General features: G+C 39.2%; 1 protein-coding gene across 6 annotated transcripts in view; it reads left to right on the forward strand.

Annotated features, from left to right (window-relative positions):
- Positions 1-13,528, forward strand: part of FRYL (FRY like transcription coactivator) — a 248,106-nt gene that overhangs the window by 110,184 nt on the left and 124,394 nt on the right. For all 6 annotated transcript variants that reach the window (XM_037034140.1, XM_037034141.1, XM_037034139.1 and 3 more), the window contains exons 4-5: positions 2,395-2,594; positions 12,907-12,960. In XM_037034140.1, the coding sequence (XP_036890035.1) occupies positions 2,475-2,594; positions 12,907-12,960 (174 nt within the window). In that variant the 5' untranslated portion in view covers positions 2,395-2,474. The remainder of the gene's footprint in view (positions 1-2,394; positions 2,595-12,906; positions 12,961-13,528) is intronic.

Below are 13,528 nucleotides of genomic sequence, written 5' to 3' on the forward strand. Positions count from 1 at the left end.
CTTAAGTCAGTCTTGAATTTTCATCTTCATTTTTATTTCTAAAATATAAGTTAAAATTCTGGAAACTGAGTACCCTTTTTAAATGATTTCCCAGGGTTATCCAACATAATGATATAAAATAGAGAATTCTTGATGTTCCAAAATAACATTTTTAAATTTAAGATCTCTTTTTCCACAATGACATTTGTTAATAGATTCTCTCCTTTATAATACACAATGTTGGATCATGAAGCAGAGTCAACAAGTAGGTCATTGTTTACAATAAACAGTGTGCACTGTGTTCACAGGACTGTGAGTTTTTGCCTTTAATTGTTCTTATAAAATTTCAGTTCAAGAATACAATATGTTGTACTTTAATTTGATGTGATACCAAGATATTTGAGGTGTAGCATTAATAGTTTGTAATATTTTTAGATGATTTAAAAATACATAATCATCATATGTGACTAAATTTTTTAAAATATTTTATTTATTTATTTTTAGAGAGGAGAGGAAGGGGAGGAGAAAGAGTAGGAGAAAAACATCAATGTGTGGTTGCCTCTCATGTGTCCCCTACTGGGGACCTGGACTGCAACCCAGACATGTGCCCTGACTGGGAATCGAACCGGCTACCCTTTGCTTCACAGGCCCGTGCTCAATCCACTGAGCCATGGCAGCCAGGGCTAATTTTTAATTGTAACCTTGGAGGAAAATACTTGATTCTGTGCAAATATTAGTGAATAAACAAGAATAATGAATAGGGCATGAAAGGAAGTCAAGTATTTGGAATGTCTGTCTTTCAAAGAGATTTTCTTTAATTCATAAATTATTTTTTTAAAAATGACTACTATAACCTGACTTTGTATTTCTCAAATTTTCTACTGGAGTTATGACAGGTCACCTTTCTATATGTTGATATGTACTATGTTTGGTAGAGTCAGTTGTTTTAGTTGGCAGAACAATCCCTTACGAGTTTGCAATGTATGAATTTAGAGCAAGTTGATTGTCCTGTAGTTATGTAGAAACATACACATAGGCAGAAATAGACAGAAATTCACAGTTTGAGTAATTGTGTTCTGTTTCCTCTTCAAGGAGAGGGTTTACATATAGGACAGCAGATGATAGGGCCGTGTCCAGAGATCACGTTGAGGTGGAGAGTACGTTCTTGCAAGTTCTCCATGAATATTCTGGGGCATAAAGGGGATGACATAAGCTATAGTTAGAGAATGAGAGAGTATGTTATGCAGCAGGCTGCGAGAATGAGGGGAGGATAAACTGTGGATGGGACTCCAAGGCAGGCTGCCCAGGCAGTCAGGAGAGCAGAACAGGTAAGTATAAATAATGTGTGGTGGTGTGTGCTCTTTTTGTGCCACACCTGGTGCGACGTACTACCTGCCAGGCACAGTGTCATCCCTAATTGAGTGGATGGCACCACTATCAAACTATATGAGTGACTTGAATATAAAAACAGAGTCATCTTTAATTCCCTTCCCTCACCCACTAACATCTGACAGATCTCAAATTCCTTTCCTTCTCTCCTGTGCCACTGTCATCCTCTTAGCCCGAGCTGTGACCGTGTCATCTGGCCTTCTGCAATGGCTTTCCTGGTTGTATGTTTGCCTTCTTTTGGTCCATTTTCCAGAGAATCCCAAGAGATCTTTCAGGGAGAGGCCAGATCCTTTCCACCTCCAAGTCAATACTTCACACAGAATTATAATTGCATTTAGAGTAAAATCTAATTTTCTTTCGAAGTTCTAAAACTTTGATCCCTGACTAATGATTCCAGCTTCATCTTACATTCCTTCTGCCTCTACTTCATCCCTTGAGTTCCGGCCACACTGGTCCTCTTGTTGTTTCTCAAACACTCACTCAGCATACAGCCTTTTGTTCCTGGTGCTTTGCCTTGTTGCCTCTTTTTTGTCATTTGTGTGTGAGTCCAAAGGTAGCTTTTGTACATGAGCCCTTAGCGGAGCGTGTTCTCCAAAATGTAATATACTTCAACCCCTAACCCCGTCCATGTTTCATTTACTCACATATGTTTTATTTCCTTTACTGCATGCAACTTTGCTTAGAATTCATTTATTCAGTATCTGTTTATTGTATACCTAGTACATGCCAGGCATAGTCCTTGGGGTTTATTAATGAACAAAAAAGACAAGAGAATCCCTGTTCTTAGGATTTCACATTAGTGGGGTAGACCGTAAAACAATGCATAATAGACATGTAACTAAATTAAAGTTATGTTGGGAAGTGTTAGAAGGCAGCAAGTGTAAATACAGAAAAATAAAGTATATGGTCATGCAGTTTGGGAGATCTCGATGCCGTGTAGGGACAGCATGCTTGTTAAGGAGAGTGGGTATAGGAGGCCTAAATAGTATGTTATTAAAGTAGAGTCCTTTTGTGTCTTATTTTTAGCGTCGGCACCAGTGAGCAAAGTGAATAAGTACTGTGCTTCTTCCAACTTTCATTCCACATCGGGGAAGAGGAATATCATCATGTCGAGCATTACGATTGACCCAGATGTCAAGCCTGGTGAATATGTCATCAAGAGCCTCTTTGCAGAATTTGCTGTTCAAGCGGAAAAGAAAATTGAGGTTGTAATGGCTGAACCCTTGGTGAGTAGAGCTGACCTATAAATCTGAAATATTTTCTTGAATTTTTGTATTAACCAATATAATACACATTTTACAAAGAAAATAGTGTTCTTGAAAAAGTTTTAAAGGAAGCCAATCTGAAAAGGCTGCATACTATATAACCCCACCAATATGGCATTTTAGAAAGGGCACAACGATGAAAACAGTAAAAAGGTGAGTGGCTGCCTGGGTTTGGGTGCAGGTGGAGGGTGGATAGGCAGGGCACTAAGTGTTTTTAGGTCATAAAACCTAAAGGTCACTTTAGTATTATAAAGTACCCCGTATGATACTATAAGGGTGGAGACATGTCATTATACATCTGTCCAACCCCATAGAACATGCAGCACCAAGAGTGAAGTGAACTGTAATGTAATTCGAGCATTTTGGATGATTCTGATGAGTCAGTGTAGGTCCATCAGTGCTAACAAACGAACCACTTTGATGGAGAATACTGGTAATGGAGGACACCATGCATGCGTGGGCTAAGGGGTTATTATGGGAAGTCTCTATCTTCTCACTGTTGCTGTGAACCTAAAACTGTTCTAAAAGTAGTCTTTAAAAAATTGAGATAGGTTAGTACAGTACTTCCCTCTTTATCCATGGGAGATGAGTTCCAAGACCCCCTATTAAATGCCTGAAACCAGGGATAGTATTGAACTCTATATATACTATGTTTTCCCCATACATACCTACCTTTTCACATAAAAGCAGCACTTTGTGGCTTCTCTCAGGCACATCCGAATTGCCAGCATCACTACTCTTGCACTTTGGGACCGTTATATAAAATAGGGTTACTTGGACACAAGCACTGTGACACCATGACAGTTGATCTGATAACCTAGATGGCTACCGAGTGATGGATGGGCAGGTGCCATGTACAACACGGATATCCTGGACAATGGGAAGATTCACATCCATGGTGGCACAGAGCAGGACAGCACAAGATTTGATCGCACTGCTAGAACAACACACAATTTAAAACATATGAATTGTTTGTTTCTGGAATATTCTGTGTAACATTTTGGTCTGCTCTTGACCACAGGTAACTGAAACTGCTGAAAGTGGAATTGCAGATAAGGGAGGACTATTGTAGTAAAAAGCTGTCTAGAAAGTTGTAATAGGTTCATTGACCACCCTCCCCTTTTTACATAAGTTTTTATTTTTCAGTGACAGTTGACATACAATATTATGCTAGTTTCAGGTGTACAACCAGTGATTAGACATTTGCAGAACTTACAGGGATCTCCCTAGTAAGTCTAGTACCTATCAGATCTGCACAGTTACCACAACATTATTGACTATATCCCCTACGCTGTACTTTACATCCCCATGACTATTCTGTAACTACCGATTGTACTTCTCAGTCCCTTCAACTTTTTAAATCATCCCCCCAACCACCCTTCCATCTGTCAACTGTCAAAAGTTCTGTCTATGAGTCTGTTTCTATTCTACTCGTTTGTTTATTTTGTTTTTTAGATTCTACATGTAAGTGAAATCATGTGGCATTTGTCTTTTTTCTGCCTGATTTATTTTACTCAGCACAATACCCTCTAGGTCCCTCCCTGTTGTTTCAGATAGTGAGATTTTATTCTTTTTTCTGACTGACTCATATCCCATTGTGTGTGTGTATGTGTACAACTTCATTATCCATTCATTTATTGCTGGACACTTAGGTTGCTTCTGTATCTTGGGTGTCATAAATAATGCTGCAGTGACCATATAGATGTATACATTTTTTCAATTTAGTGTTTTAGGTTGCTTTGGATAATAGCCAGAAGTGACATTGCTGGGTCCTCCTTTTCCTCTTGTTATAGCCTTTGTTTTAAACTCTCTTTTGTCTGCTATAAGTATTGCTATGCCAGCCTCCCCCACCCCATGAGATATTTCTTCCATCCCTTTACCTGTGTTTGTCATTCAATCTGAAGTGACCTCTTGTAGACAGCATATGTAAGGGTCTTGTTTTGTTACCTGTTCAGCCTCTATATGTCTTTTGATTGGAACCATTAATTCATTTGAATTTAAAGTAATTGTTGATAGACATGTATGTATTGCCATTTTATTATTCATATTTTTTATCTATTTTTTCTTATGTTTTTCTTCTTCTTCTTAAGCTCCCTTAATATTTTTATAATACTGGTTTGGTGGTGATGGACTACTGTAGTTTTTTCTTGTCTGTGAAGCTCTGTCTTTCGTTTCTAAATGATACCTTTGCTGGGTAGAGTAATCTTGGTTGTAGATCTTTGATTTTCATCACTTTAAACATTTCTTGCCAACCCATTCTGGCCTGCAAAGTTTCTAGTGAGAAATTGGCTGATGGTCTTGTGGGAGCTCCTTTGTAGGTAACTATTGTATTTTGCTTTGTATAACACACATTTTTTTGTCCAGATTTTTTAGGGAAAAATGATGTACATTATACATGAGTAGTACTAATACAATATCTATATAGATATTTTTAATTCTTTTATTCTTATTTGTCAATACTATAACTCTAGAAAGCAATAACAATATCTGCATGCAAAATAATACCCTGGAATACAATAAGTGGTTTTATTTCTAAATATAGCTAAATTTAAAAAGTGAATTAAAAAATTGAAAGGTTTTTTCCTGAAAGTTTTGGCCAAAAACCACATTATACACAGAAGTGCATTATACACAGCAAAATACAGTAACTGCCTTTTCTTTTGCTGTTTTTAAGATTCTCTCTTTGCTTTAACCTTTCACATTTTAATTAATGGTGTGTCGTGGTGTGGGCCTCTTTGGGTTCATCTTGTTTGGGACTGTCTGTGCTTCCTGGACTTGTATGTCCATATCCTTCACCATGTCAGGGAAGTTTTCATTCATTTTTTAAAACAGATTTTCAATTTCTTGCTGTCTCTCTTATCCTTCCAACACCCCCATGATGCAAATGTTGGTACATTTGAAGTTGTCCCAGAGACTCCTTACTTTATCTTCATTGTTTTGAATTCTTCCTTCTTTTTGCTGTTTTGATTGGGTGTTTTTTGCTTCCTTATATTCCAAATTGCTGATTTGATTTTTGTTTTCATCTGTTCTACAGTTGATTCCCTGTAAATTAGTCTTCATTTCAGTTAGTGTATCCTTCATTTATGACTAATTCTTTTTCATGATTTCCATGTCCTTTTTTATACTGTTGAGGTTCTCACTAAGTTTCTTGAGTATGTTTATACCAGTGTTTTGAACTCTGTATCTAGTAGCTTGCTTGTCTCTGGTTTTTTTTTTTAGTTCTTTTTCTGGAGTTTTGTTCTTTTCTTTAATTTGAGACATTTACTTTGTGTCCTCAATTTGGCAGCCTCCCTGTGTTTATTTGTACATATTAGGCAGAGCTGCTGTGTTTCCTGGTCTTGGTACAGTCCATGGCCTTATGTAGTAGGTGTCCCTGGTCACCCATCCCCACCCCTCATCCCTCTGTGGGCTGTGTGCACCTGCTTGTCCTGTTTTAGCCTTGATTGCTGTTGGCACATCAGTGGGACAAACTTACCCCCAGGCTGATCAGCTGTGAGGATGTGTTGCTGGTAGAGGTGGTTAGGTGGTACTTCAATGTTCGGTGAGAGCTTGAAGCTATCCATTGGGCATGCTGACTCTGCTGCTTTCTGGAAGATGCAGGCCATGGTCGACTATGATCTGTGGCCTGAGTCTGGCCATATGTCATGAGCTACATAGCGATCTACAAATGGCTGTGACTTGGGCTGGGCTTGGAGGTGTCTGGGTAAGGTCAGACTATGAACCAAGGCTGGTGCTTTTAAGGCCAGGCGTAAGGCCATTTAGCAAGAAGCCCTGGGTCACGCTAAGGCCAGATACTGCTTCTTAGTTTGTGAACCTCTTAGAGGTTGTAGAAAAGCCCAAAACATGAACCAAGACAGGCTGCACATATGGAAAAGCCACTGGAAGCAATTTGGGTGGACCCACAAGTTGGATGGGGTAGCATCTCAGGAAATCACCGCAGCCTGGCAAACACTGTTAGCCAGATTGATGGAGACTCAGATAAGGCACGTTCCTATGTCTGTAGGGAGTGCTCTGCAGAGAACAATGGCTCCTGCCAGCACTTGTGTCTAGGAGAAAGCAGCCCCTGCAGCTCTTGTGTGGAAACCAGCTCTTCAGTGTATGTCCCGAACACCTTTTGGGCTGCTATTCCAGTGCTGGAGCTCAGAGCAAGTGAGTCTGTCTTCAAGTCAGTCTGTGCATAGCCCTTTAAGAGGAAGACCTGGGGCTCCAGAAGCCCTTTGTCTCACTCAGCCCCAATTCTCTTTGGTTTTCGCAGCCAGAAGTTATGGGAACTTCTCTTTCCTGGGCTGGGAAGCATGGTGTGGGGCTAGATCCCTCCTTTCTCAGTGGGGACCTCTGCAGTTGAAGTGTCTCTCCTGATTTTTAATTGCCACATTTGGCTGGGGGACCAGCTGCTCTGCCTCTCTGCTCCTCCCAGCGGGCTCAACCCGGCTTCTGTGTATCCTCAGTTATAGAACCTCTCTGTTCAGCTAGATTCCAAGTGGTTCTGAGTGATGGCTCCTCTGTCACTGTTACTTAGATGTGGTCCTGCGAAGAGGAGGCGGGTACAGCATTTACCTGTGCTGCCCTCCGGCCAGGAAGCCCATGTGCACTTTGTTAAGTGCTGCAGGCCACCGGAGTACAAAAATAGATGTCGCCATAGGAATTATTGAGACGGATAAAATATAAGGGGAAATAAAGGAAAATCTAGAATATTCTGAAAGTTGATGATTTGGCAGGAGCTAGATTCATCTCCTGGCTTCAGAAATGTTTAAAAGTGTACTGTGTGTATGGTCCTGTCTGCTCTCAAAAACTATATTCTCAAAGGAATTTTAGTATGAAGCTCTTGAGAGCAAAAATTTTAAAAGAAAACATGAGTGAAACTACCTAATTTGACTGAATCTCTAAAATGGCATTTTTATGTCTCCTTTCATTTTCTTCCTGTGCCGTTGTCACTGCCGTCATTCGGGGTCAGGCTCTGTCATGTTAGACCTTTGCGAGAGCCTTCTAACTGGTCAAGATGTGGTCTATTGCTTCTCCATTTTCCTTGTTTTACCTAGACTTTTCTTTATCTAGTACGCAAATAGCACCTTTTTGCTTTAAAAATCTTGCTCACTTTTCATTGCTATGGAATAAATTTGAGTGCTTATTGGGTTATTCCAGCCTCTTCACAATCTTGTTACAGTTTGTATAATGTCTCACAATTCTCTTTTCGAGATGTGTGCTCTTTTTTAAAGCTCTACCCTTTAACATAGTGACTCTCCTCAAACTAAATGAGTCTTTGCTTTACCATAGTATTTTGTTCATACTTCTACATTCTGACATTGCGATATTATTTGCTCATATGTTTATCTCCTCTGGTGTGAGGTACTTGATGCCAACAGCCAGGAGTCGCTCACCTTCGTATCTGCAGCACTGCCTGTGGCAGATACGTAGCAGAAGGCACTTAGCAAAGATTTGTATTTTTTTAAGTTGACTTCAGCCTTAAGAACATTGCTGTGCCGTGTGCCCTTTGTTTTCCTAACAAAACATAATGTCAGCAGAGCATTTAAGAGTTCTCTCAGGATACTAGTCTGGTGCTGATTATATTTACTCACTTAATAGCTGATTTCAGAGACACTCGCTTGTAATCTAAGATGAAATTATAAAGTTATGGTTGATAGTGGTGAGGATTACATCCGAAAAATAGGTGTTTCTACCCCATCATCATAGTTCGGGAGAAGGGTTCCACTTCTCCTGAAGTGGAGAAGAAAGAGCTCACTTTCTAACCCAGCAGGAGAACCCCCAGAGTTGTGGTCTCCAGCAGGCTCAGAAAAACCCAGGCTGAGAAAATTCCCATTGTGTTTTACAGCTTTTAGTCCTTACACTCCGATACACCTGTATCATTTCTTCTCATCAGATCTCTGCCAACTTTGTTTCATGTACGTGAGTCTGGGTAGATTGTGTGTATCTAGGTAAGATTAGATGATGAAAATACATTGAATACAATATTGTCACAATATTTTTATTATAGCTTCAAGTGCATTTATTGGGATTTTATTTATTTTGAAATTTATTCTGTACCCTTTTAGGTAATAAATGTCCATCCAAGAGGACACTCTTGAATTCCCCAATGAACCGCTTGCACGGTCACTTTAAAGAATGTAGCACCCATGGAATGTTAGATCCAGGGAGGCCGGCCTGTCTCATGGTTAGGTGCACAGTAAGCTGCGAAGCCCAAATGTGAATGGCTTTTGCTACAATAATTTGATCTACCTCTAAAATGAGTTCCAGAGCTGACGTTTTTTTCTTCTCATATTAGAAACTATAATAAAAGGAGGTTAAGGAGGCCAAGAGATGCGAAGATTAGCTGAGCTTGACTTTTAGCCACAATTTAATTTTCATTTGAGAAGGAAGATTCAGGAAGGAAGGGCAATCATTGATTGGAATAGCAGCTTGCAGACTATGCAATCCAATACCAAAGACTTCTTTCTTCCTAAAAGGAGGCGAATCAATCTTGGGTAATGATCCAGGCACATCTAAGTTTATCTGTTAATCTTGTAGATTGCCAGTGAGTAGAAAAGAAGATCGGAAAAAGGGTTTAAACAGTTAACTGCTGATTTTGACTATGTATTTGATTTAAGCTCAGCATTTTTACAACTCTGCAGTTTCCACTATTGAGAATATTAAATATACATATATTTTAAAAGTGTTTCTGTATGATCTCTTCTTCCCTTCAAACTACACTTTTCTGTTAGTTTTGCCTTCTCCTCAGATATTTATTGAAACATATTTCACTTTTGAGGCACTAAGCCCTGGGAAGGGCTGATGGGAAGCCCTGTGTTCGTGGAGGGACCTTTCCGACTGTGGTCCTCAGTGTGTGTTGTCTGAACTGCGTGGGGCCAGACCTTCTCCTGGGAGCTGGTCAGAGTTTCCTCCGGTACCCGGAGTAGGGCGATTTACGGTTAGCTGCTAGTTTTCTGGAGCTCTGGAGGCAGAAGATAACTGGGGTTTTTGATATTTGTTGTGTAAGTTTTTGCTTAAATGCCATCTTCAGTACGATACCTCATCTTCAACTGCAGTGTCCCCCAGTTGGCGTTTCTCTGTTTAGCCCTTTGCTAACAAGGGCAGTTAGTTCCTCTGTGGGGTAGATGGAGGGGCATCAACCTGATATGTAGAATGGGGAAGGGGAAGGAGAGGCTAAATCTTTCTTTTTTCTTTCCTTTTTTCCTCTTTACCCAAGGGTATGTTCATTGACTTTAGAGAGAGAAAGAAATAGAGCTGCCTCCCATACATGCCCTGACTGAGGACCAAACCTCTCACCCTTTTGGTGTTCAGGACGACGCTCCAACCATAAGCCTTCCAGCCAGAGCCTAAATCTTTTTCAACAGTCATTCAAGCAACCCTCTTATTTATTTCCTTTCTTTCTTCTTCTTCTTCTTTTTTTTTTTTTTAGATTTTATTTATTTATTTTTAGACCAAGGGGAAGGGAGTGAGAAAGAGAAACATCAATGGGTGGCTGCCTCTTGCGTGCCACCTGCCTGGGGTAGAGGGGACCCGGCCTGCAACCCGGGCATGTGCCCTGACCAGGAGTTGAACCAACAACCCTTTGGTCTGCAGGCTCTCGCTCAGTCCACTGAGCTACACCAGCCAGGGCGCAACCCTCTTATTTTTAACTTCACGCTCGCCCACACTTTTCCATCACCGAAGTTCTCTAGTTCCTGAGCCTTTTGGGAGTTCAGAAGTATCAGCGAGATGATCTTTTCTTCACCCTGCATGGCAAGCTTACTCATCCTCTCCACTTGTGACTCAGATACCATCTTCTCAGTGGTTCTTCTATCTAAAACCTCCCCACCCACTCTGACTTCTGCCCTAAATCCTGTGTAACATGATACTGTACCTGTTGTTTGCTCTGTCATTAGACTTTTGCTTGCAAGGACAGGGAGTGTTAGGAAAGACTGCCACCTTTAGTTGCAGATTATCGAAATATTTCAGTGTCATTGTTATGCCAGCAAAATCTTTATAAGAAGTTCTTGCTTTCTTTGGAAGCTGTATGTTGCTCTTCATACTCTATACATATATACTATTTATACTCTTTAAAAAGTCATAACATAAAGGATTGTGAGCCTTAGAATTATTATTAATTTTTATATTATTATAAAATAGTGACATTATAAAAAGTGGAAACAGTTCTAAAGATTATATAATAAAAACAATACCCTTCCATTTTCAATCAAGATAATCTCTTCAGTTTTTAATGAGCTATTTTTATGCATATTTATCCACCTCTGTGGCGTCTGCCACCTTTCTTTAAAAAACACAAATGGGAGGATTATATTACATTTTTCTGTACTTAGATACTTTTATTTTATTTTTTTAAAAAGAGATTTAAAAATAAATCCTCGCTCAATGGATTGAGCGCGGGCCTACAAACCAAAAAAAGATTTTATTTACCTTTAGAGGGGAAGGGAAGGAGAGAGGGAGAGAAACATCAATGTATGGTTGCCTCTCATGCACCTGCTACTGGGGACCTGGCCTGCAACCCAGACATGTGCTCTGACTGGGAATCGAACCACGATTCTCTGGTTTGCAGATCTGTGCTCAATCCACTGAACTACACCAGCCAGGGCAGTACTTTTATTTTATATACATATTTTTACTTTATTTTACTTCATATACATAAAATACAAATTGTGATATATCAGCCCATATAAATTTTTCTCATTCTTTCTAACAGTTGACTATTATTTCAATAAAAGGAAGTGCCATAAATTTCTCACCCATCTTTGCGGATAGGCAGTTTGGACTTGTTCATAAGTGTTCGCATTTATACATGTGTGAATATTGAAAATAATTAGTGTTTTTAGTTTTGATAATGAAAAAATAAACATAATTTTAAATGATTTATCTTTTCAAAATCCATTGAGAGATGGGGCATCTACTTGAGCAATAATGGGGGCATCCTCACCCAGCTGTGATGAAGCTGAGAGGTTAATACAAAGTCCTTGATTGGTCATTTGTATTTAATACAGTCTATTTGTTTATTTGTACTAATGGTAATATGAGTATCCCAGTCAAAAATCATTTCTGATTTTTACTATGAAAAAATAGTCCATCCCCAATTTTCTGGTTTGCAAGAATGCAAGAATGTCAGGTCTTCAGAAATCTTTAAGGAAGGTTGAGTTTGTTGAGAAATGAAAAATATTAAGTGTAAGAACAATATATGTGTTTTTGAAAAAGTTATCGTTCTCTTTTCCTTATTGTTTTTCCTTGTTATTTGTATATAATACATAACTATTGTATACACATGCTAGATTCGTAGTAAACTGTTAGATCAGCATTTCTCAAAATATTACTAGACCTTTAAACTTAATATGGACAGGGAAAAGGGGGGTTAAATAAGTCAAGTTTGGTAGAAACCTTTTACAGCCCCTCCACCTCCCCAACCCCCACCCCCCAACTCCACATCTTAAATACATAATTCACATTAGGATAGTAGAGGACCTTTGGTTCAGTTTTTATCAGGCATTTAGAAACAGTGTTCTGTGGGACTCACTGTTGTCCCTCAGTTTTAGAGCTAGTTAACTGGGCATAGGCAGTACTGTACAGGGTCATCACTGTGTGCATGTGGCTTTGGAGATCATTACCGAAGTGTGCTTAATCTGTGAGGGCTCCAGTGTCAAGGACATGCCAAAACCTTTTTTCTATTAAGAGAGCAAAGTGCCATGGAATTCAGGGGTTTTCCACACCCCATTTAAATTAGAAATACAATTTTTTGATAGTTAAGATTAGAATTTTGACATTTGATCAGTAAATACATTTGTGGATTTATTTTCATGAAGATTAGTCATAAATAAGAGAAAGAAATGGGGACACTATTGACAGACAAGGTTGGATAGACAAGCTTCCAAACATACATATTTCTAAATTCTAGTTTCTTTCATGGAAGAATGGCATGTGTTTTTTATGATGCATATTGATACATTTGAATATAAAAATTCAATTTAAAAGCATAATGTAATAAATTTAGAAAATCATTCTTAAAAATCTCAACAAAAGAATCAGCCATAACATATTTCAACATATGTTATGTTCAAATGTCCAGACATCTCCTATATTCAGAAGTCAGACCACTGTTTGCAGGGGTAGCCTGCACAGTAAACAATGACGGAAGGGATCAGTCACACTACGCATATTTTAAGTTAAACTAATTATAGTAAATTTTGTTTGAATTAACAGAACAGAACCTGTCTTCTAAACTGTCTTTCACGTGAAAGATTCCTCACACTTTGTGTGCACGTTTTTTTAATTACAGGAGAAGCCGTTGTCTAGGTCCCTCCAGAGGGGTGAAGACCTGCAATTTGACCAGGTGAGTAGATTTTAGGGACTGGTTTTCCCAAAAGGAAGATGTGTGTTCTAACAGTATTAAGAAATTCCTTTGTTTACTGATCCTGTATATCTAGATTCAGCTGGTAGATGGCTTATTTTTTAACAACAGCAAAAAAATGGAATAAGCTGTGAACTGTGGACTCTTTAGTTCCTAGAATGAGCTGTGAACTTTGTTGGTCACTCACTTTTCAGCAGCATTTTAAAACATCTTACTTTTCACTGTTAATCTCTTTAGCATGCCCTTTTAAATTTTCTCAGGAAGTTTCCAATTACAATCTTTTCTTGTATACCACTTCCTACAATTTTGACATAATTCTATTTTACCTTTTAACATGTTTTTTTTCCTGTTGGGGTTGTTTACATAGAAACATGCAGCCTGGTTCCCTCCCGCTTTATCTCCTCCTAGAAATGGAGCTGGAGACAGGGACTTGGTCCTGGAGAGTGATCCCAGAGAGCAGGCCTGGGCGAGTGAAGCAGGGGAGAGGAGGAACCCTTGGGAGGGAGCATTTTAGAGGTCACAGCCCTGGGGGTTTCATTCTGCTTCTGAG

This window comes from Sturnira hondurensis, unplaced genomic scaffold, assembly GCF_014824575.4.
Source record: "Sturnira hondurensis isolate 20B ecotype Veracruz unplaced genomic scaffold, ASM1482457v3 Scaffold0022017, whole genome shotgun sequence".
In the NCBI taxonomy this organism is placed as follows: Eukaryota; Metazoa; Chordata; class Mammalia; order Chiroptera; family Phyllostomidae; genus Sturnira; species Sturnira hondurensis.